At 43.6% G+C, this 25,296-nt stretch overlaps 2 protein-coding genes across 5 annotated transcripts; both read left to right on the top strand.

Moving 5' to 3' along the window:
- The first annotated feature begins 2,440 nt into the window (after nucleotides 1–2,440).
- On the top strand, nucleotides 2,441–21,515 carry LOC143477681 (ADAMTS-like protein 2). 4 transcript variants are annotated; one of them, XM_076976400.1, is made up of 18 exons: nucleotides 2,441–2,626; nucleotides 5,405–5,547; nucleotides 7,753–7,828; nucleotides 8,097–8,199; nucleotides 8,511–8,656; nucleotides 8,880–9,003; nucleotides 9,322–9,402; nucleotides 9,596–9,771; nucleotides 10,394–10,838; nucleotides 12,940–13,303; nucleotides 14,028–14,131; nucleotides 14,466–14,592; nucleotides 14,767–14,980; nucleotides 15,346–15,501; nucleotides 15,710–15,880; nucleotides 18,022–18,201; nucleotides 20,642–20,786; nucleotides 21,317–21,515. In XM_076976400.1, exons 1-18 carry the CDS (start codon nucleotides 2,528–2,530, stop codon nucleotides 21,436–21,438), a joined length of 2,976 nt encoding a protein of 991 aa, XP_076832515.1. In that variant the 5' UTR covers nucleotides 2,441–2,527; the 3' UTR covers nucleotides 21,439–21,515. The 4 variants fall into 4 exon arrangements, with proteins under 4 accessions (XP_076832515.1, XP_076832514.1, XP_076832516.1 ...); XM_076976399.1 differs by having other exon boundaries at nucleotides 14,025–14,131; XM_076976401.1 differs by lacking the exon at nucleotides 7,753–7,828 and having other exon boundaries at nucleotides 2,490–2,626; nucleotides 14,025–14,131.
- Nucleotides 21,516–23,013: 1,498 nt separating this feature from the next.
- On the top strand, nucleotides 23,014–25,233 carry LOC143478443 (putative ferric-chelate reductase 1). Its single transcript, XM_076977408.1, has 7 exons — nucleotides 23,014–23,094; nucleotides 23,196–23,256; nucleotides 23,485–23,677; nucleotides 24,130–24,272; nucleotides 24,619–24,716; nucleotides 24,816–24,897; nucleotides 24,996–25,233. The coding sequence occupies exons 3-7, from the start codon at nucleotides 23,485–23,487 to the stop codon at nucleotides 25,071–25,073; spliced, it is 594 nt and encodes a 197-aa protein (XP_076833523.1). The 5' UTR covers nucleotides 23,014–23,094; nucleotides 23,196–23,256; the 3' UTR covers nucleotides 25,074–25,233.
- Nucleotides 25,234–25,296: the final 63 nt, after the last annotated feature.

Below are 25,296 nucleotides of genomic sequence, written 5' to 3'. Positions count from 1 at the left end.
TGTGAGATGAAGTAGGTGGGAAGAACCAGCGCGGCACACAGGGAGGAGTCATCATATTATGGGCCGCACGGTCAGTTTTTTTTTATATTTGCATGTTTTAGCGTAGGTACCTGTAGAATAGTAAATTAAAAACTAAAAGAGCGAACTGCAATTTTAAATATGTTAAGTAGATCAATGCATTGTCTTAGTTAAATATTCAAAAGAAAGTCGACCGTTCGGTCCCGTTTCATTAGCTAACTTTTTTCTTCCGTAACAGACTGTAAGTCCAGACAGACTGGACTAAATGAACCATTGGCGCCATCTACGGTGCTGCAAGAGTCGCATTAAACGCGCCGTCACCGATTATTCGGGTTTACTGAGATTGAGATTTTTGCGTAATGGCGCCATCTACCTGTGTGTCATATAGTTGCAGTTGTATTCATGAAGTCATCCAGTAGGCTACTTTAAGGTTGTCTGACTTTTAATGTTCATCTTGTGACTTCATATCAACACTTGTGTCAAATGTAATAGCCTAAATTAAAGACCCATATATATGAATTCCTTCTTCAATGGACAAACACATACACAATAGCTTCAGTACAATGAAGTCCACGATTAGGAAAATAATTTCTCGTCTAAATAGATTACAGATGTGAATAGTAGGTAGTATGTCCTCTTTGTATACATTTCTGTGGAAAAATCAATGCATTAATAAACAGCAGTGTTTGAATGGATATATGGATGTATGGATGGTTGCAGGCCATTTCCCTGTGGTACACGTGCCAGATATTCACTGATGAAAATGGGAAGGTTGTCTGTGCAAATTCTTAGCTCACATTCAGTAGCTGCCTACATGGTTAGATGTGTGTGTGTGTGTGTGTGTGTGTGTGTGTGTGTGTGTGTGTGTGTGTGTGTGTGTGTGTGTGTGTGTGTGTGTGTGTGTTGCGGAGAATAACATGTTAAAATATATTTAAAACCATGACTGTCATTTTACCTCTTTTGCACAGATCAGCAAGGTGAGTTTGTTTCTGTTAGGCATGACTCTATCACGATAGCTGCTTTGGTGCATGCTCAGTTTTATACGACAGGCAGACCTATTATAGTTGGCACCTACATATAATAAACAGATAGAACAATGGACTATTGTACTGATACAAAAGCCCCTGAGCTCTGTGTGGAAATGATCAGGTCTCAGTTTTGAGACACACACACACACAAACACACACACACACACACACACACACACACACACACACACACACACACCCTTATAACTTGCAGCTTAATGAAAGGTGCAGGTTTAAATCACAGGTTTTTACTGGGTCTCCTTTCCAGAACGAGGCTGTTGCAACCTGATCGGACATACTGCTCAGGACTGAGATTTCCCCAGACATGAATTGAGAACCGAGAACGAAAAGCACATTTTGAAATACAACTGCTCTAAACATTCAGATATTTCAGTAGTAAAGGTCACATGTGAAGAACAGGGTTTTCAGCAGTCACTCCCTTGGGTTGAATCTTATGGAAAGTGGATTCCAGTAGAACTGAATATTACACTTTATGAGCTGTCATAGCCTTAAATGTACATTCATTTCAATATTAATTTCCATTATCATAGGAATTACCAACCATTTGTATGCCAATTTCCAACACTTATTAGTGAAAAGGGGCACACTGACCATAACAATGGATGAAAACACCAAATTTTGTTGGGGTTTTAAGATTTTTTAGGGTAGGAACACAGGAGCTCAGTGTGACTGAATGTGACCGAGATCTTCAGAGGGAAGTCTGAACATGCCTGCAATGTCAGAGCCCTACATTTATAGTAATATCACAAACCAGCTCTCTTCATTCAGTGGCACACAGTTGAAACTGTTGGTTAGCAAGAACTTTTCCCCCAACGTCTTTATGAAATCTTGCAGTCATTTACTTCAGAGAATATTGCACTGTTGAAAGACCAGAATAGTAAATCAAGTTTCCCATATATATATGTTTAGCAATTAATAAATAACAAATAAATTGTAACTGTGAGCATTTGTGAAATTGTGTGAGACTCTGTCTTTTAAGTAAAATTACATACTACATAGCCCTTAATTGCAGGCATACTCATTCATTTGCAGGAAGCAATTAGCACATGGCAGCTACGAGTACAGTGGAAGATTCATATGGAGCAATTTAAATGTCTGTAAGAAACAGTTGGATTCGAGACAAACTGCAGAATGTTTATATATCTGATCGCAAGTTATGTAATTATTTTGTGGAAATATTGCGTGGTTAATATTATAATTATTGTAGCATAAATAGCATCAGTTTTTTTTCTAGGATTGGACTTTATTAGTTTACTTCAGTCGTTCATTCACATGAAGGTGATTGAAATGGGCGAAGTTTTTGAAGTGTGCGGCGTCGATCAAAGTGTGTGTGACCGGCCCCTTTGGCCTCTGGGCCGGCAGGTTGTAAAGACATGAAGGTTCGGTGGGACCTCAGTGCGGAGACTCTCTGCTCCTGGATCAGATTAGGGGGGCGAGGTCTCCTTCTTCTCAGATGAACCATGAATTGTCTTTGGATCACAGGATTGGGAAACATTCTCATTCACTGCGTTGTCTTAAACCTGTGGACTTTTGATAAAGCCGCGACGGCCAGTGTTAAGGTAAGTAGTATTTTATCCATTTATGACTGTAAAACACGTTGTGTTTCTTTCATTGGTGCGCAGATGCGCGTTGCCTGAAAAGCCGGTTATTTTGTGGGCAGAAGGAAGACGCAATCTACGGCAGTGCAAACATCAAACTGCAGCGAGAAAACGGGTTTGCGCCAAGCGACACTGCACGGCTGCAGTTAAATGCTCCTTATATCGAGTTTGAGATCAAAGCCCAGTTGGAGTCTTTTTGTCTCCGTGGAAGTTGTTGAGGCTGCACGTTGTTACTCTAACATTCGGTCCGTAGAGTCCAAGCGCAGTGAGGTTACAGCCAACACTATTTTCACCAGATACTGTGGTTTGCTCCAACGACTGTTGACTGAATCCTTACAAAAACGTATTTGCGTATAGATCTCGTACTGTATGTTTGTTAAGTAGTAGCGTGTTATATCTAAGTTATCTCATTACTGGAGCGGTAGGCGAGATCTTTCGTGCAGGGCTCATATGGTCCCATTCTAGTCGAAGCATCAGCAGACTAAACTCAAGTGACATTACGAAACCCGGTCTGCGAACTCGTTCCTCTCGCCGTTTTGTAAAAACCAGGTCGTACTGGGGAGCTCCCCGGTTTAAAAGCCTAGTGTATTAATAGCATGCATATCTACAGATAAGTAATTTGTCTATGTAGGATCCAAACATCCAAAGGATATTCAGACACAAAACATATGGGCATGCAAATTCTTGTTTGGACAAGCTTAAAGTCCCCGGCTTAACGGGGAGGGCAGGGGGGGGCGTCCATGACGTGCGGTTCTCTCCAGCTATGTGAGGTTAACACCAAGCACACCACGCACCCTTCATGTAATTATGTACGCTTTAGTCTGTTCCCTGTTATCATATAAACTTAGACACAAATTCCACACACAAAAAATTATAAACAAAATGTAACAGTGCACACTTGTGTAGCATCAATATCAGACAAAGACTGGTTTATTTATAAAGTTCCATTTACTTTCGAATCTGTACCACAGACATCACAGGACCCAGTCCTGCCACTGTTAACTCTGATCATGATAAATTTTTTTAGAGGGGCTGTTCATATTTGGGAGAGATGTAGAATCAGACATCATCCCTCGTTTAACTCCGGCGTGGCCTCTTGTCCGTGACTGTTCCACTTAGATGGATTAACAGGGGTGCAGAGCTCTGTATTGGTCTAAAGCAGGACCACCTTGCTGTGTTTTAAATCTGGACCTGCCCTAAGAGAAACCACAGACCTGCTTAGTATTCTGCACCAGTGGGCCTCTACCGTCACAACTTGGGGAGTTGAGGAGAGGTCGTCCTGCGCCTGGGTACTGTCAGAGCACCGTGACGCACACAGTGGGGAGGGGCTGATTATCCTGCCGTCTAGACAACAGAAGTCAGGTTAATTTGCCCACAGTCGCTGGCTCTTTCATCTGAGGGGGCAGGCCGGAGCCTCCGGCCCTGCCCTGTCTCCGAGCCTTCTGTGAGATCACGCGCTTTTCTTTGCTCACGTCTCCAGCTCATTAGCGCTGTCTCTGCTTACGGGAGCGGGGAGGAGGTCCCCAACTGGTCTCAATGTTCTGTTTTGAATTTTGAGCCCAAGTGGCTTGTCTTCCCCCTCCGTCTGTTTACTGCTCTGTATGTCTCACGTTTGCACTCGTTCTCTGTTTGTCTCTTTGTTTACTCCTCTTTTGCTCCCTCCCCCTCTCTACACTCTCTCTTTTGTAGTCTGTTCTCTCCCGGTCTGAGGTGTTGATCGTTCTGAGCCCTGGTGTCTGCTGTTCTGAAAGAGTTTGAAAGGGATTTTAGTGTCCCACCTGAGGACAGCTTTTTACGAACCTGCTTCCTAGAAATGATGGTTAATTGTTGAAGTCTTGCCCCGTGACACAGCAGAGTGAATATGTAATCTCCAAAGTCCTGGGGGCCTCAGAAGGCCTTGTAGCCCCCTGCTGAGCGCTAAGAGGGAGGTGTTGTTTTGAAACCCAACGACTGAGTTTACGTTTGAGTCAGCCTACTGCAAGTTAGCGTGCGTTGCGTTTACCGCTGCGCTACGGCACGTTTCTCCCTGAACCAATCTTTATAGTACTTACTCTCCATATGTGTTGGTGTTATGAAATTCAATATTAGGCAAAGCAGGCTATTAATTTAATCAGTATGTGAACATCTGATGGAAATCCAAAACATATTTTCATCACTAATACAGTAACTGCTTGGACCATGTGCAGATCGACGGTTGCCCTGACGAATAGGATTACACGGTGAGAGGTGGAGGTCTGTAGGTCAGCACTCTCAGTGACACACGAGCCCAGACCCTGGCTCACGCGCGCTCTTGAGAAGCATGGATGGAGTTCCTGACTGTCTAAAGATCCTCCAGAACCATAAACTCTCACATTAGTGATGCAGTCTGGAGCCAAAAGCTCTCGCCAGCTGTTTCTGTATTGCTTACAATAAGACCCACTGTTACAGATTATTGTACAGTAAATATGCCCTTTAAATTTACCTCTTACAGGTTGGGTTAAAGCAAAAAAAAAAAACAAAGGCGGAATTTAATAGTATAGAATTTTAATGAGGCCTCAACTATGTAATTACAATACAATTGATATGTTCTACACAGAGTTTCCTTATCGTGCGTGTGCACATTTTTATTGGTGTGTGTGCACGTTTGGAGTATATGCACTATGCAGGTATGGTGTGCATGTGTGCATGTGCACGTTTGGAGTGATGCAGAGCATCCAGTCGTGTCGTCCCAGTGAAGCACCGTGTCTCTGCCTGCGCCAGGACAGCAGGGAGGGGAGGGAGGCACTCCAGCTGCAGCCCGACGAGGTGGCCCAGTGGTGGGGTGAATGGAGCAGCTGGTCAACCTGCAGCTGGACCTGTGGAGGAGGCGTCCGTTCCCAGGAGCGCCACTGCCTGCAGCAGAGGTAAGCCAGCCACCGGACCGCCTCCCATGCAGAGCGGAGGAGCCTCAGACCAAACATGCCCGGGGGGAACTGGAGCCTCACATGCCACGCCCCCTTTGGACTCTGCTCGGTAACAGGTGATAAGAGGCCTGGAGCTGTAAATGGGGAGGGGAGAGTGCTCAGTTTGGCCCTGTGAACCTCCTCATCCTGGGTGGTGGTGTCACTCACAGTCAGCTTGCGTGAAGCACTTTATGTGGGATTAAATAACCCTGAATGCTCAGAGCTTCTTCCCAGAGGGGTTTTCTTCTCTTCTCTTTTATGTTACATGCGGCATTACTAACCTCGGGGTTCATAAACCTTTTTGTTCTGGGCTTCACTCCTAAAGTGCTGCGTGTTGAGGGAAAACAGAGGTGCCACGTCAGGAAATGACATCACCTAAAATTTGTTGATATTTTTGGTTCTATAAAGTTAGTCAATGAAACGCATTGGATCAGCGGAAGTCGTCACCAAAACACCCCCCTATTGTGAGGCTTTACTTGATAGGCTGGCATGTTTTATACAGTCAGAAAGCCATTTGATTTGAGACAACTCAGCCTTTGAGCCATAATTGAATTTTACACAACAGCAAGAACAATAACAACAATATTAAATATTGTTGTTATAATTGTTGTTATTATTACTATGTATTTAATATTTATTATTACTAATTATTTATTTGCTGTAACGGTGAGGGTAGGCAGGATCCCGACACGAGTAAACATTCAAATAGGTTTTATTAGCTAGAAACCACATTAAACCACACCCAAAGGAAATCCATATATGGACAATAAATGGACGCAGACCACACATACACACGCCGAAGGGAGGGGTCATGGGTTTTTATTGTTTATTACATTGAATGTACTGTATGTTAAATGTTCATTGTGCTTGGGCCATAACATTAGGTTCTACAGCTGAAAAATAGCCTGTTGATTAACAGTGACAATTTGACTTATGTAGGTAAATGCGCATTTTTCCTGATAAATAAATAAATATGCAAACAAATAAGCTCATATCTCTAAGAGCTTTGAACAATATCCATATATCCTGATTCATGCAAATTCTTAGCCCTTGAATTCTCATCACATCTGACTCTGAGGTTATGGCATTATGGAAACTCTGTTGGAACTGACCCTTTACAAATCAGAACTGGCGAGGACTGTAATCTCTATCTGTACACTTATAAGGTGTTTCTGTTTAATGAGTATATGGGTTGTAGGAGTGTGTATATGTGAGCATGTATACTATTTGTATATTTGTATATATTGTAGGTTTGCTAGTACTACAGTTCCAGACAGATTACCCTGTGTAAGCCCCATGTTAGAGAGATAGATGGTAGAAGGAGGAAAGAGAATTTTCTTTCATTTGTATACGTGGATCGCCGGTAATTACAGCATAGAGAAGGATCATTCATTTACCGGTCACTGGCCCATATGACACCAGTGATCCTGGTTGGAATGACAAACATATTTATAAAATGTCTTTTAGAGTACAGAGACAGCCATTTTGGGAAGATTCCTCTGTAGATAAGGGCTTATACTGAGCTAGACCAGCTGGCCCCCATTAGCACTCCCCTGCATGCATGTGTGTGTGTGTGTGTGTGTGTGGCATGTCCGTGTGAGTGCGCAGGGGAGGGGGACCTCAGTAGTGGGGAGGAGACGCATCTGGAGTGGGCTATAAGGGGACGGGCAGGTTAGCTGCGAACAAGCCTGAGAACTTGCCACATCTGTCAGCCAGGTAGGTTGTGGTGAGAGGGGGAGGGGAGTGGGTGTGTGACCCTTGCAGATGTGCGACCTGCCAAACACCGGTGTTATCAAAGAAATTAAGGATGTGAGAAAGACGGTTGGGGGGGGGTCATAGATTGATGGCTTGCCTGGATTATGCACTGTTCCTGTTCTGTGTGGGCCCAAAGACGTACTAAAATCTCTTTTACATCCCGAACAAAAACCTGAAAATCAAACAGGTTGCATTGTGGTCAGCAGGACCATTTAAGGACCACGTCATGTGAAGTAAAAATTAAATAGGCATTATAAACTTCAGAATTTAGTACTGGGTCTCTGTTTAAGTACTATATAAGGATTTTCTGATGGATACCATACCATTCACTAATATCTGGTATAAACAAGTAGCTGGAACATCAGCTGGAACAGGGATCTTTTTATTTAAAATGTGCTCATCTCTTTCTAGACTCCCTACCACACAAAACATTAACAGTTACTTCTGCACTGGATCACCCAAGCAGTATCAGTTGTGTACAAACCAGGTACAGCAAACAGCACATTTCTTGTTTCTTTTTGCACATATCTTATTTTATATGATTTGGAGCCTGCCAAGGTGGAGTGTGTGTGGTAATGTGTTTGTGTGTATGTGCGTGCAACTAAGCAATAATCAGAATGTACGTGTATTACTTTCAGTGGAATACCCCACCACTGCCAGCTGGCATGCCCACTTGTCTGTACCAGCTACGAGCTGTTTGATACATTGCCTGGCCCAAGAACTGTGTACATGTTGATGTGTGACTTTGTACCCAGCCCTGCCCCAACAGCCGAATCAGCTTCAAACAACACCAGTGCTCCCAGTTCAACGCCAAGACCTTTGGGCGGAAACATTACGAGTGGGTTCCTCTGTACCCAGGTAAGGGGGAAAAGCTCTTAAGAAAGTTGAACCAAATTCCCTCTTTTTAGTCTTTCGCTGCTTGACCTTTTTCGTCTGCCTGTATTGTTTTTTTTCCTCATCGCTCTGGTCTTCTCTCTGTTCCCTCAGCTCTTTTCCCCGTTTTGCTCTGCTAGTAGACACTGATGTTCATTTAGGATTATTTCCGAAGCCTCTCAGGAACAAAAAGGGGTCTTAGTACGACACAATGAGCAGCTTCTTGTCTCCTCCCCCGGGAGTGACTCTCCAAAGTCTCGAGTTTAACGGCACTGATGATGTCATGTCCTGTCCAGATGATTACATCAGCATTTCCAACAAGCCGTGCGACCTCCAGTGCACGACCACCACGGGAGAGAGGCAGCTCTTGGTTCCTGCACATGACGGGACCTTCTGCAGGAATGGCGCTTACCAGGGGGTCTGCATAGAGGGCCAGTGCCAGGTGTGCCAGGCTGCCTAACCAGGGATCCCTGAAGACAAATAAAATGAAGCCATGTTTCCAGAAGCTTCTTTTGTACTGAAGCTATTCTGTCATTCAATGCCGTAGCACAATATTTAGCTTCCGAGTCCAGAAACACAACCTCATACTGTTCTTGCTAATCTGTTAATAACTAAATGGAAGGGTAATGCTCATGCTAACTTCCTCTGTCTCTGGCTGTGTGCAGGTGGTAGGGTGTGATGGGAAACTGTACTCCAGTAAAACCGTAGACAAATGTGGTGTCTGTGGAGGACGGGGAGACTCCTGCCTCCGCATCTCGGGCTCCTATCGAAAAGGGATCACACAGTTAGGTATATCTTATATTAGCCCCACGATCACACAGTTAGGTATATCTTATATTAGCCCTACGAGGTTACGAAAAAGCCTGTGTTTTCCATTCAGTTACACATCACCCTCCTGGATAATATTGTATAGCTTACAAACCATCTTCCTGTACATCATGCTTTCCAATAACAACAACAACAACAATCAATTGAACACCTAAAACAATTATATTTCTTAAATAATGTATTATGAAGTGTAAGTGTATATTTTTGACCGGAAATACATTATATACTAACTTCAAAATGACTCATTTGAAATTGTTGCTATGTTCTCTGATTCATCAGGTTATGCATTTATTACCAATATACCTGTTGGGGCCACAGACATCCAGATCATAGAGCGGCGGAAGACAGAGAACATCTTGGGTAAAACCTCCATTGACCCCCATTCACCTCCATTGACCCCATAGATCCAAAATGGTAGAGACAGAGGAAGTGCCGGTGACACCTGAGCTCTCACAGTACCTGCAGTGGCTGTATTATGTTAAAATGCATGTGCTTCATGCTTGTCACCTGCAGTCACCTGTGAGTTCGTTCTTGGTTCTCCTGTCCCATGTAGCTCTGTCCGACGAAGCCGGACACTTCTTCTTTAATGGGAATGCCATGATCGACAACCCCCGGAACTTCCACATAGCAGGAACAATGTTTAAGTACCGGAGGCCGGCGAATCTTTTCTCTGATGGCTTTGAGTACATCATGGCCCAGGGACCCACAGAAGAGGCTCTGAACGTCATGGTAGGTATATAGGTATGTACTACCACTACTGGACCCAGTGCTACTGTGTGATCTGTCAAAAAATATCACTTACGACCACAGTTATTGTAAACCTTTACTGGTCTGGACTTGGATTGTTGTGTCAGTGTGAAGAATGTTAACATATGGTACAACAGGATCTAGAAAAATCTTTAGGAACTATTTGCTTCATTGTTTAAATCTGGTGTGATACCTGTTTTAATCAAATGGTAATACTAAAGGTATAGTGGAATAAAATGCACCCCCCTGCAGAAACAGCAGGCCTAGCAAATATAGATACACTTTCACTTGCAGTAAATAGTGATCTGACTATAGCAAATAATGAAGTTTCAAAAATTATGTTTTGATATTAATTGATATATTTTCTTTCTTGTTAAGATTACAAACATGACGTAGATAAAAACGGGTGGGACGCAAAAAATATTTTCATAAAAATATGACTTAAATAATATATAAATATATTAGTGCTGTCAATTCCAGGTGCCGCGATTAAAAGTCCTCACCAGGATTTTGCTCAGGCTTCCTGACTTTTAATCGCAGCACCTGGAATTGACAGCACTAAAAAATATATAAATGACTGTGACCTTTTTCTCTCTGTTTAAAGTACTACAACTTGAATGGGAAGACGCCCCACATCACATACGAGTACACCATCCCCCGTGCTGCAGAGATGAGAGTGGCCCCACCCACGTCCTCCATCACCCCCGATCACCCTCCGCCCAGCAGCCTCCGGTCTGTCGCTGCTCCGCCGGCTCCGGCCGTGGCCCGACTGGCCACAAACACATCCTCTCTGGAGCTCCCCGCCACGGGCAATGAGATCGAGAGTTGCAAGGCATGCAGGAACCTGAGTTCTGCTCCCACCCACAAGGAGAGTGTGGAGGCATGCGGAGGTCCCGGAGACATGCACTCCACACCTGAGCTCCAGGCCGCTCCCGACCTGGGAGGGCCGCCCGGGGTCCTGCTGTTCAGACCAGGAGAACCTTCTGGAGAGGCTCTCCACAATGAGCTGGAGAGTAGCACACACCGCTACGAGCCCCCAGTCGCCATTGGTGAGTAAAGACATCTTTGTTGTATGTTTGTGGGAACAGGACTTTGGGAGAGGAGTTATAGACTAAGACTAATGGCGACACACCAAACTGACACTGAAGAACCACTGCCAACTGTGGTCAGCGGATGATCACCTTCCATCAAGGACTGTTGCCCGTTGTTGCCTGCATGCATTTACACTCGAACACACTAGATAGACTCCTGCTGACGAATCCCACGCACATACAGTGGGGAAAATAAGTATTTAGTCAGTCACCAATTGTGCACGTTCTCCCACTTAAAAAGATGAGAGAGGCCTGTAATTGACATCATAGGTAGACCTCAACTATGAGAGACAAAATGTGAAAAAAATTGAGAAAATCATTTTCTCTGACTTTTAAAGAATTTATTTGCAAATAATGGTGGAAAATAAGTATTTGGTCACCAACAAACAAGCAAGATTCTGGCTGTCACAGACCTGTAACTTCTTTTTTAAGAGGCTCCTCTTTCCCCCACTCATTACCTGTATTAATGGCACCTGTTTGAAGTCGCTAACAGTATAAAAGACACCTGCCCACAACCTCAAACAGTCACACTCCAAACTCCACTATGGTGAATACGAAAGAGCTGTCGGAGGACACCAGAAACCGAATTGTAGACCTGCACCAGGCTGGGAAGACTGAATCTGCAATAGGCAAGCAGCTTGGTGTGAAGAAATCTACTGTGGCAGCAATAATCAGAAAATGGAAGACCTACAAGACCACTACCAATCTCCCTCGATCTGGGGCTCCACGCAAGATCTCAGCCCGTGGGGTCAAAATGATCACAAGAACGGTGAGGAAAAATCCCAGAACCACAAGGGGGGATCTAGTGAATGACCTGCAGAAAGCTGGAACCAACGTTACAAAGGCTACCATCAGCAACACACTACGACGCCAGGGACTCAGATCTTGCAGTGCCAGACGTGTCCCCCTGCTTACGCCAGTCCATATCCAGGCACGTCTGAAGTTTGCTAGAGAGCATTTGGATGTTCCAGAAGAGTATTGGGAGAATGTCATATGGTCAGATGAAACCAAAGTAGAACTATTTGGTAAAAACACAACTCGTCGTGTTTGGAGGACAGTGAATGCTGAGTTGCATCCAAAGAACACCATACCAACTGTGAAGCATGGGGGTGGCAACATCATGCTTTGGGGCTGTTTCTCTGCAAAGGGACCAGGACGACTGGTCCGTGTACATGAAAGAATGAATGGGGCCATGTATTGTGAGATTTTGGGTGCAAACCTCCTTCCATCAGCAAGGGCAATGAAGATGAAACATGGCTGGGTCTTTCAGCATGACAATGATCCCAAGCACACTGCCAGGGCAACAAAGGAGTGGCTTCGTAAGAAACATTTCAAAGTCCTGGAGTGGCCTAGCCAGTCTCCCGATCTCAACCCCATCGAAAACCTTTGGAGGGAGTTAAAAGTCCGTGTTGCTCGCCGACAGCCCCAAAACATCACTGCTCTAGAGGAGATCTGCATGGAGGAATGGGCCAACATACCAACAAGAGTGTGTGCCTACCTTGTTAAGACTTACAGAAAACATTTGACCTCTGTCATTGCCAACAGAGGATATACAACAAAGTATTGAGATGAACTTTTGTTATTGACCAAATACTTATTTTCCACCATTATTTGCAAATAAATTCTTTAAAAGTCAGACAAAATGATTTTCTCAAATTTTTTTTCACATTTTGTCTCTCATAGTTGAGGTCTACCTATGATGTCAATTACCGGCCTCTCTCATCTTTTTAAGTGGGAGAACTTGCACAATTGGTGACTGACTAAATACTTATTTTCCCCACTGTATATTCTGCGCCGCTGCATCCTGAAGTTGCAGGCTTCTTATAACGAGTACACTGAGGTCTGACTGACTGCCACCTCATCTTGATTTCCTTCCTTCCATAAAATTGGCTCTGACAAATGTGCAACCAGTTCTCCAGATAGTTAGCACAACAAAATTACTTTCTGTCAAGCAATAGCATTGATTACAGACTCCTTCCAATGGCCTGGCGCAGTCTGACGGCTGTTAGTCTGGCCAGCCTGAGAAACATCGTTTCAAATGGACACTGGTTTATTTCAGGTTCAGACTCCAACCTGATCGAAGGAGACGCCTCCAGTGTGAATGGCACACAGTCTGCCGGTCTCCCCGTCCTGGCGAGCACATCCCACGGGCTTCTGGACCAGACCTCTGGCCCACGGCAGCTTTGCCAGGAGAACCCTGCTCTTCCGGAGTGTGCCGTCCAGGAGCTGAACTCCAGCACCTCCCTGGACAACAGCCTGGCCCTGGAGATGTTTACTGGGAGCCTGGACATGCCCGTCTCTGAGGGGCAGCCCGCGACATGGCAACAGGTTGCCGCCCCCAAGGCCAACAGCTCCTCCCCCCGCCATGATCGCCTCCTCCGGCTCCACCAGGTGGACCCAGTGCAGGTCCCTCACACTGAGAGGTCAGAGAGAGAGTGAGATAGGGAAGGGGAGAGGGTGGAGAGAAGGGTGGAGAGAGATGGAGGGACAGCATGGACGTAGTTTTGATTTCATAAGTGGGGGGGACACAACCTGGGGTGGCGAACTGTTGAGCGGGGGGGGGGGGGGGGGGGGAGCTCGGAGCTGCATGATCCTAGTGCTAGATTTGTCGCTATTTGGATATTGTTTTTTTAACCGTTAAAAGGTGGGGGGGACATGACTTCGTCGCTACTTAAATATTTGGTTTTAACTGTAAAAACTGGGGGGGACCAAAACCGGCTTTTGAAAAAGTGGGGGGGACATGTCCCCCCCGTCCCCCCCCAAAACTACGTCCGTGAGGGACAGAATCTAGACTATTGGGATTTTAATTAAGTGTTATGTATCAACATTGAGATCATCTTCACAGAGGATTTATGTATTATTTATAGTGGAGAGATTGGTGAAACAAAACATGTTGTGCCTAATGTCTAATGTCAGCTACTCCTTGTTTTTAGAGGAGTAGTGCTCAGTGCTAATCTCCATTAGCTCTGGAGAGGCCCTGCTGCTAGGGACAGGTTACTGTATTACAGGTTACTGCATTACACATTCTGATCAATGCAGCAAATCTATTAGATTTATCTCTGTACATCTGCTTTAAATATGTTGCTGTTTTCCCAATCACTTATGTTACCATCTCTCTTTCCACCCCTCCCTCTTCCTGCACAGCAGTAATGAGTTTGAGGTGGTGTCTCTCGACCATGACGTCAGTATGGCCGACATGTACAGATGGAAGGTATCTGCGTACGCACCCTGCAGTTCAACATGTACCACAGGTGCAATTATTAACCAATTACTAACCATGCATAAACACACAGACACACACAGACATGCATACACACAAGACTTTCAATTTGGTATTGAAATCAATCTTAAAACAATACAAAATTTCATTTACAGAAATACGATTGCATTGCAGAAATGCAGAAAAAAACAAATTTGCTACCTAATAAAAAATTAAGATCTATCTATCTATCTATCTATCTATCTATCTATCTATCTATCTATCTATCTATCTATCTATCTATCTATCTATCTATCTATCTATCTATCTATCTATCTATCTATCTATCTATCTATCTATCTATCTATCTATCTATCTATCTATAGGAATCAGCGCCTCATATGCTTTGTGTGTGAAGTACGATGGCACTGAGGTGGATGAGAGCTACTGTGACTCTTTGACCAGGCCGGAGCCCACACATGAGTTTTGCACAGGCAAAGAGTGCCCACCAAGGTCAGAGATCAGGACATTAACATGCTCACATATTCCTACAAGTCTGGGTGAGCTGTATCGCTTCAAGAAAGGAGGCCCCTTGTTAAATAATAGACATAAATAAAACATGTTTATGTGTATATATGAGCATGTGTATGTTTGTGTGCTGGGGCGCACGGGCGTGCACACACACAGGTGGGAGACGAGCCGGTGGAGCGAGTGTTCGCGGACGTGTGGTGAGGGCTTTCAGTTCCGCACCGTGCGCTGTTGGAAGATGATGGCGCCGGGCTTCGACAGCTCCGCCTACGATGAGCTGTGCCACGCCTCTGAGCTCCAGAAGCCAATGGCGCGAAAGGCCTGCAGGAGCAAATCATGCGGCCCACAGTGGGAGGTGTCTGATTGGTCGGAGGTCAGCACGGTTCCTGCACCGCGTTCGTTCACTGTGTGAGCAGTTTCTGCTCTTGGGTTGGTGTAGATCAGCACTGCCACCCCCACCTGAATGAGTGGATTTCATTATCTCTGCTAAAGTAATCTTTTAAAAATTATATCTGTTTTGGACACCTGTAGCATTGTGTTGTGGTCATATAACGTAAGTTTTATTAGCATAGGTTTACTTTAGCACAGTGTAAATGTACTGTCACAAAGCTGGCAGTATGGGCAGATAGTCTGCACTGTGACTGCAATGCTGTTGCTGACTCTGAGTGTGTGATGCGCTTCATTGGATGGGTGTGTGTGTGTGTGTGTGTGTGTGTATGTGTATGTGTGTGTGTGCAGTGCTCGGCACGGTGCGGCGGGCATGGCGTGCGGAGCAGGGAGGTACGCTGCTCCATGGAGGGACGCCTGTGCAATGAGTCTGCCCGGCCCCACAGCCAGCGGGAATGCGAGGGTCCGCCGTGCGACCGCCGCTGGTCCGTCTCAGACTGGGGACCTGTGAGTTGCTCCGTTCTCCTGCTGTCTGATCTGGGGAGAAAATCTTAAGACCCTGGATGGGTTCAGTTTTGTACTCACTGCCAAAATAGATGCGTCCAGCAATGATCACATGATCTAAGAGATAGATTTCTGATGTATTTTCTTTGTACATAAACACTGTTTTGCCTACCTCCATGCTCTTATTCTGCCCTCGCACCCGCTGTTGCAGTGTTCGGGGCCGTGCGGGGAGGGCCGCATGAAGCGTTACGTAGTGTGCAAGAACGCCAGCGGGAAGGTGATCTCTGAAGGCCAGTGCGACCGTGACCTCAAGCCCCTGGCAGTGCAACCATGTGGGGACAGAGACTGTCCTGCCCACTGGGTGGAGCAAGACTGGGACCAGGTAACTGGATACTGGTTCTCAAATCATGTCCTTTACATTCTCAAGTTTTACAAAAGTTTTACCCTCATACATTTAAGTCTACAAAAAGACTTGACTAGAAAGTCGTCCCAAATGACTCCCGACTCGACTGCACTCGTCCAAAATATCTCGTGAAAGACATAGCAGAGAAGCAGAAGAGGAAAAAGGTAAGAACACCCATAGAGTTGAAAAAGGCGATCGTGTGACGGACTTAGCATTGGAACTCAACTTGTTGAGAACGGATTAATCCGTTTTCAGTTATTTCTTAGGGGGAAAATTGATTCGGAACTCGACTGCATCGCTTCTCGATGCTCCTTCCTGTTCTGCTGTAGCCTATTTCTTACTTTTGTTTCGGTGATTTGGGACACAGCCCCATTTCTGGTGACATATCGCAACGTCACTTTCACGAGCAGGAAATTGGAGCGAAGCATCAAACGTAAACAAATGAGGTTGCCATGGCTACGGCTAGAGTACCGCGCGTATGGAGCTTAAAGTCCTTGTACACAAGCGAAGAACGCATCGTGTAAAGAATGTGGGAAACAGTTTAAACACACTGAAACACCACATCAAACTTCACAAGCACCTAAAACACACCCGGATAGGTTTGTTTAGTTTATGCTAGCCACTTAGCCGTCATTACAGCTAGAGTAGTAGACCCATTTTACCATGGTGGCCACTTGGCACTTAACAAATATCAAAGTACCATTTTAAGTTAACTTTAAGTGTTTTACTCAATTTATTCTGAATTGACTCTATGGGTCCCTGGGCCATGATGTACTAATATTTTACAGGCGTGATATGTGTGTAAATTAATATTCAAGACTCATTTTTTTCCATGATATTTTTGTTGATGCTAGAAGAAGAAAAGATCTCGAGAAAAGATGGACATCCCCCAATATTGGCCACACACAAATATAATATAATATGTATACATATGTATACATGTATAAACTGAATTTCTTCAGACCCATTCCACATTTTGTTGTTTCAGATTCACCTCAACATGGATTCAACTTGCTTTCCTCTTCAGTCTACTCACAATATTCTACAATGATAAAGCAAAAAAAAATATATTATGTTTTGTAAATGTATTAAAATGAATAACCATATTCCTTTTACATAAATATTCAGACCCTTCACTTAATACTTTGGCACCTTTGGCAACAGTGACAGCCTCCAGTCTTCTTGGGAATGATCTCACAAGCTTGGCACACCTTTCTGTTGGAGGCTTTCCGTCCTACTTGGCAGGGTTGTACATGCTCAGAGAAGCCGGATGGGGAACGTTGGTGCACATCCATTTTCAGGTCCGTTCAGAGGTGCTCTGTTGGGTTCAGATCCAGACTCTGGCAGGGGCACTCCAGGACTTGCACAGCATTTTTGGGAAGCCACTCCTGTTTTTCTATTTTGATGGTGGTGATGCACTTTGGTTCATTGTCTTGTTGAACGGTAAAGGCTGAGACTGTAAAGAGGCTTTCACTCAGGATTGTGCTACATTTTCTTCACTGCACTGTGAAACTTGACTAGTTTCCTAATCCCTGTCACATAAAAACATTACCAGGAGATTCTGACCCCACTGTGTTTCACTGTAGGCATGGTATTAATGAATTGATACTCAATGCCTGGTTTCCTCCACACACAAATAATTCAATCTTTGTTTCATCAATTAGTTACTGAGTTTGGTTTCATCAGATTACTGAGTTAAAATCAAGAGCTCTATCAGATTTTAAAATCTTATTATCTATTATTATCTGAGAATTCAGAGTATGCTTGAATAATCAGATAACTGGAGAAATCCGATTGCGATAGGATTATTAAGTGCATGTATATACACTTATTGTGGAGTATTGTGTGATAATAATTAAAATAAAATGGGATTAATCAATATCAAAATGTGAATTTTGTGTATGCACTGTAAATATAAAATCCATGCTTTGATGCACAATTTGGTTATTTATGAACTACTATTTGACTTTTATAGTAATTTAGTAAGTGTTTAGTATTCTATTGTGACCTTTTAAGTCTTACAGAATTACAATATGCATAGTTTTACAAATCTTTTTAGGGGACATTAAGGTAATCTGGAGTTCTGTTCATAAGTTGGGTTTTCACCTCTCTGTGTGCAGTGCAATGCCACGTGTGGCCGGGGTGTGAAGACCAGGCAGGTGGTGTGCGCAGGGCTGGAGGCTGGAGTTTTTAAGGAGTACCCTGAGCCCACGTGCGCCGGCAGCGCCCCAAAACCCGAGGAGACTTCGGCCTGCTTTGAGAGGCCTTGCTCCAAATGGTTCAGCACTTCCTGGTCCCAGGTAGCTTCTGTGACCCATGACACACTCTCAAAACTGGTTTCATTTTCTTTACATTTGTCAAGACTAATATTTTTAAACATTTGTTGGGAACATTTTACGTAAAGGTTTTGGAAGAGCCCAACCAAGTGGTTGGGCATCTGCTAGTCCACCTTCAGCCACCAGAGGGAGGTACAGGATGCCGTCTGTGTAATCAGGCAATCAACCTTACCTGTCCTGACTACTTAAGGGCAGCTCACTAGCTCTCTGGAGCTCAGTCTTTACTGCAGAAGGCAAGGCCATATTCTGTGTAGAGATTTCATGGGTCTCTACACTCTCTTTTCTCTCTCCACCTCTAAAAAGGTTTTTAAAAAAACAGGGAATCAATCATGAACTTCAGCATTTCAGCATAAGCAATGATTTGAAAGTATTTTACACAATGCTGATGTTTTAATGATGAAATGTATAATGTTAGTTTAAGGAACCTTAATGTAAAGTTATCCAGACGTAATTGCAGTGGTATTTGAAAGTTTGTAAACAAAACAAAAGTAAGCAAACCTTAGCTCATTGATGAGTATGCAAACATTTAGGATTAGGAGATAATTTGAAGATTAAATTTATTTAATTAATTAAAGAACTGGGAGCACCTCAGAACAACAGTTATTGGTGTTCATCAGGGTAGAAATGATTACAAAACCATCTCTAAAGAGATTGGACTTTACCAATCCACAATGAGAAAAAGTGTATACAAATAGAGGAAACTCAAGACCATTATTATCTTCCCCAGGAGCAATGATTTGAAAGTATTTTACACAATGCTGATGTTTTAATGATGAAATGTATAATGTTAGTTTAAGGAACCTTAATGTAAAGTTATCCAGACGTAATTGCAGTGGTATTTGAAAGTTTGTAAACAAAACAAAAGTAAGCAAACCTTAGCTCATTGATGAGTATGCAAACATTTAGGATTAGGAGATAATTTGAAGATTAAATTTATTTAATTAATTAAAGAACTGGGAGCACCTCAGAACAACAGTTATTGGTGTTCATCAGGGTAGAAATGATTACAAAACCATCTCTAAAGAGATTGGACTTTACCAATCCACAATGAGAAAAAGTGTATACAAATAGAGGAAACTCAAGACCATTATTATCTTCCCCAGGAGTGGTTGACCAACCCAGCTCATGCCAACAGCAACATGTGTAATAATCCGCAATGTCACAAAAGAAACCAAGGAAACATCTAAGCAACTTAAGGCCTTAACCAAAGCTAGGATGCTTTACAATAAGTAGAGGAGGTAAAACAGGATTGGGGGGGGGGGGGGGGGGGGGGGGGGGGGGCATAAGTATGCAATATTACGCAGATGATAAAATACTGTTTTCGTGACTAGTTTAATGTGAGACTCAAAAGTGTGTGATAGAGTCAAAGAGATAGCCAAGATTTTTGAAATCTTGGGCTGGCTTGAAAAGACACACCTTCAGTGTCTACAGAGAAATTCAGTATATGGGAAAGTTATGATTTAAACTCCAACTAGTAAAAATTCTATTTTATTGGTTTTGAGTTTTCTGAAATCTGCAACACATGAACTTAGAGAAGAGAAGAGTATGAAGAGTAGGAAATTACTGTACCAGCCTTCATGTGTAGGTGCTCTAAATGCCTGACTAACTTTCATGACCCTAATGTCTAAGGTGACCCATGGAGACGTGAGAGTAGAAGGGACTAATCTTGTTCTGAGAGGAGCAAGAACATTAGTATTACAGAGACAGATGAACTGGATATAATGGGTAACCGAATCTTCAGGTGAAGGCAGCCTAAAGATATGAGGTAATAAAGAGGTCTGAAGACAGCTAGAAAACAGAGCAGCAACAGAGTTGAGATTACAGAAAGGAACAGAAGGGAACAGTTGATTTCACAAAAGACTTGGGTGACAATATACTGAAACAACACTCAGAAAAACCAAAAGGGAAATCAACATGCTGGGTAAATCTGCAACATTCATAAATATTTGAGAGTTCTGTGGAAAGTACACAGGTAGACTCAACATGAATATTAAAGCCGTGACATGAATGTTTTGATGAGACCCAAATAGATCTTTTTGATTCAAATGAGAAGTGTTTTGCTTGGAGAAAGGTAAATGCTACCTTCCAGGATAAAAACTCTTGACTCCTTGTGTGAAACATGGTGGTGGTAGTATCATGGCTATCATGGTTGTATCAAGGTTACTCATAGGTACAGTAGATCAATTAAGTTCTCAGAACAACAGTGATTGCAAACTGTGCAGCTGGTGTTGTAAAATTGGTTGTGAAAGGTTTGGCAACCAATTATAACCTAATACAGGAATGGAGTAACAGTACCTAATAAAGAGACCCGTGAGCCTTCTTGCCAATACGGAGCGGGAAGTGCAGGATATGCGGTGTATTCCTGCGGCCGCAGCATGGTCACGTGTGTGCGTGTGTCCCGCAGTGCAGCAAGACGTGTGGCAGTGGCGTGCGGGTGAGGGAGGTGAAGTGCTACCAGGGTGAGGAGGTCAGCCACAGCTGTGACTCCACCCTGAAGCCACAGACCAGGCAGAGCTGCGAGGTGCAGGCCTGTCCCACCGAGGCACCGGGTACAGTACCACACACACTGCCTGCAACGTGCACACACACGTACAAGGCACACACACACACACACACACACCGTCTGCAACATGCACGCACAACGCACACACACACACACACACCGCCTGCAACGTGCACACATGCATAAGGTACACACACACAAACAGACACAACACACACACACGCACAAGGTACTCCGCCAGGGAACATACTCCTGCATTTTATTCTTTGTTTTATGTTTTTGATGCACATCATCACACCAGGAACAGTGACATCTGCAACACACACACACACACACACACACACTGCCTTTGTGCAGTGCTGTTGTTGCTTTGCTTTGTTCTCTACTTCAGCACAAATTCTATTTAAAATACAGAATATGAGCTCCACTGTCTGGGTGGGGAGTTATGAATGGAAAGTGACTGTATGGTTCTCCCCACGTTCCATTCCAGAGCAGGGACTGTACGTATTATTACATTATATGTGTGAAAACAATATAAACAACCCAGAGCTTTGTGTTCTCTGCTATCTCCTTCAGCCGAGGACGTTTGTCAGGACAAGGCGACGGCCAACTGCAGCTTGGTCCTGAGAGTGAAACTGTGCACACACTGGTACTACAGGAAGGCCTGCTGTCTCTCATGTAAGACGAAGGCCCAGTGAAGAACTTCTGTCACCTAGCTGTGGCATTCCAGACAATGTGAAGACCCCCCTCCCCACTTCTCCCCATATTGGGCACATCGTACCCCCCCCCCCCCCCCCCCCCCCCCCCAGATGACACCCTGACCTGTAACCAACACCCTGACCTGTAACCCAAACTACACCCTATCCTATAACTCAGACTATACCCCTACCTGTAATCCCTAACTATACCCTAAATTGTAAACCCAAACTGGGCCCTAACCTATAATCCCAGTCTACACCCTAACCTATACCCGAAGCTGCACTCTAATCTGTAACCCAAAACTGCACCCTAACCTCTACTCCAAATTGCCACCCTAATTTGTACCCTCAATCCACACCCTAGCCTGTACTGTAAAGAAGGTGCTATAAACAGGTGCTATGGCCCGGCACTGGGGCACTGTGCCACAGGCTCTGTAGGCAGCTTCCGTTACTGAACTGTAGACAGTGTTTCTGGTCCACTGGGAGAGGAGATTCTGCATGCTACTGGCTGACGTGAAGTCTTCTTACCTGGTGCCCGAGGCATGCTACTATTGTGTACTGTATCCCTGATTCTGCCCACACATATCTGTACACATACACACACACACATACACACACACACACACACACACAAAAACACACACTTTTGGTGTTTGTTCAAAGCTTCTTTTTTCTTGGTTTGAATGTGTTTGTGGTCACCTGTGATAGAGGAAATAAAAAGAAATGAAGTCAACCGTTTTGGGTTTGGGTCATTCATATACACAAGGTCACTACTTACATGTATTATGTATGAAAATGTCACTGAGAGTAGCTGAACCAGACATTAGGATCAATGGCAGTTGATGTGTCCATGGTGTAGGTACAATCTATAATATGAAACTGAACTGAATTATGAAATGGTGGTCAACTTGGTAGTGCCATTTTATATGTTTGCAGTGAATGAACTTGTCCATGTAACATTCAGTTGCAGTGAGTGCTCTATTTCACTGTGCTACATTTTAGTTCAAACCTGTGTTTACAGTTGTGTAAGTGTCAAAAGATTCTGGGTGAGAAAAACTGAACAGATTTTATGAGTAGTGTGAGCAGAAATTACTGGCGGTGGGACAGAACCTCCCTCTCCCCCCTCCCAAAATACTATGCCTGTGTATAAAATACATTTCATAGGTTGTAAAGTAATAACCACGTATACACTTGAGTTCCTGTATTTAACCACAGTAGCAGGTCCTTAACTTTATGAGTTATTTCTCTGTTCATCTACAGCTTAGAGAGCCTTTATATCCACTGAAGTTTTCTCCTCATAAAGTTTGCTTTAGCAGATACTCCTCTCAAAGCACCTTCGCAATCAGATCAACATTAGAAATATCAAAACAAAAACAGACAAAAAATATCAGCAGACTGTTGTACGTTGGGATGACTACCACTCGTTGGCCTCAGGTTGCCCAGTGCTGGACAGCCTAAATAGTGCAAGAACGCTGTTGTAATTGGACGGCACATGAGACGGTACATGTCCCCTGGGACACCTGCGCACTACAGGCAGACTCAGGCTCATTCAGTCATGGCTTCCCCTCCCACTCCCTCCTCTGTGCTCAGTGCAAACCCGCAGGGCTCCAGCAATTGAAGACAGCAGAAGGAAAACGCTGAAACGTTTAGGCTCTGGTAGGTTAAGTGTAAAACTATAACTAGGAATTTTGGAGACTTTTGTAAAAGTCAGAATTTTGTATGAACACCATAAACAAAATCTAACAAATTGCTTTCAGTGAACTGTGATCGCTTGAACTGAAGGACACTTAATATTGTGCTGTTCACAGCTGTTCATAGGTAAATATATATATATAATTTGCTGAGGGCAAATTTTTATTCTATTGTTTTTTATTATTGTATTGTGTTTATACACATTGTATTGTATTTATTATTTGTGCTTGGGAAATCATCTTTCTCTGTTTATATTTGTCTTAGAATCAAATCTAAGCATTAAAATGCCTTTACGACTACAGAAAATGTTTAGTCAGATGTGTCCAAACTTTGACAGGTTCTTTCATTCTTTAGATGAATCTCCTGTTCCTCGCGCTGATGGGTGTGTGCAGATGGACAGGCACTTTTAGCTACTCTGCTGGAAACATAGCGGGTGCTTGTGAGGACATGATGCCTCTCCACACTTCCTTCAAGCCGCAGGCTACCACAGCCCCATTTGGCATCACCGTGAGCAGCACCACATACACACCAGGAGACCTCATCACGGGTGAGCAGCACACACACACACACCAGGAGACCTCATCACGGGTGAGCAGCACACACACACACACCAGGAGACCTCATCACGGGTGAGCAGCACACACACAAGCGCCCCCAAGAAAGGGACGCACAAAACCGCCTGGGTTTGACGAGAATGTTTTGATTGAAAGAATATCGAGAAATGTATCATTAAATGATTGTATTCCTGTTGTTAAGGACTGTATATTGCAGTTTAGATTAAAGGTATTTCAGATAAGTTCAGCTTTTACTTGAGGAAGCAACAAAGTTCCATTTCTTGCTTTAAAGATAAAATTAGGTATTTGAGTTGCATTGCGTTTGAATAAAAATCTTTCCAATGCTCTTGATTATATTGTGGAACAACAGAACGTGTGTAGGAGGTGAACAATAATAAAGACCCTGGCAGCATTACTGAGGTCAGGACTATTTGTGCCCTATTAGTGACCCTCAAGGCAGTAGTGAATGGAACCAACTTCAAGGGCTTCATGCTCCAGGCTCGTAAGACTGGGGTCACGGGTGCTGTGGGCTACTTCAGCTCCAGTAGTACCACACAATTCAGACTCCACAACTGTTCTAACACACAGGTACCTTACAATTCTCATGTTCACATGAGCTCATAATGTACAGGGCATTTAGATAAGATCTTGACCAATTTTAGAATTTATTCTGTAAAACACTTTGAGTTGCATGCATGTATGAAAAATGCTATACAAAGAAAGATCGTTATTATTATTATTATTATTTGTTGTGAAGAAAATCATGCTACATGCTGAAATATGGATGTTACATATGACCTAATGGAGAGTCACAAACTGTGTTCAGAGTTCATCACCAATCTCTGGTTTGGTCACATGACCTTACAGCTAAGAGCACATTATCATTGCAGCACAGCTAATTCTAAAAAAAAGCGTCTGCTGCTTTGACCACCAGAGCTCTGCCATCAGTCATGCATCTGGAGAAAATAAAATGAGGTTTGAGTCCACATGGGTCGCACCATCCCATCATTCTCTGGGCAATATTGAGTTCTGGTACTAGTGCCCTCTATATGTATTATCATGTCATACATTTCAGATATATATATAGATGTGTGTGTGCTATTGTTACACAGCTTTGTGGTGCTTTTACAGTGCAACATTTGTGGAAGAATATGATGCATTCTGGATGGTAAAGAGTTCTCCTGTGCTGTCCACTGCTGGTTCAGCTCCAGTGGTGAGTAATGTGGAAAAAATGTAATTGTTCAATATGTTAGTTAAGACTGTTATTTACTAGTAAAACCACTTAAATTGTCTTTTTCTACTCCCTGTCAGATCTCTAAAGTTTCCCTCAGTTTCATGGCTCTTTCTGTGTTGATGGTCTTGGGCTTGGTCCCAGAACCATTTCACTGATGTCGCAAAATGGATTGCTCTGCATTCTGCTCTTAATCCTCACATGATAACTAAAATGAAGAAGAAATTACTTTTATCCTTTCATTTGTTTCAAATAGGTTGTATTAGAGTATGTTTTAATTGTAAGGAAATCAATAAAATGTTGTTAGAGCACTCTGGATCTCTTAGTGATTTATTTCTAATTCTCCTTTTCACTCATCTCAGAGGTGCAAACAAGAAACAT

This window comes from Brachyhypopomus gauderio, chromosome 16, assembly GCF_052324685.1.
Source record: "Brachyhypopomus gauderio isolate BG-103 chromosome 16, BGAUD_0.2, whole genome shotgun sequence".
In the NCBI taxonomy this organism is placed as follows: domain Eukaryota; kingdom Metazoa; phylum Chordata; class Actinopteri; order Gymnotiformes; family Hypopomidae; genus Brachyhypopomus; species Brachyhypopomus gauderio.
The sequence above is the reverse complement of the archived record's forward strand: the minus strand, read 5'-3'. Positions and strand labels throughout refer to the sequence as shown.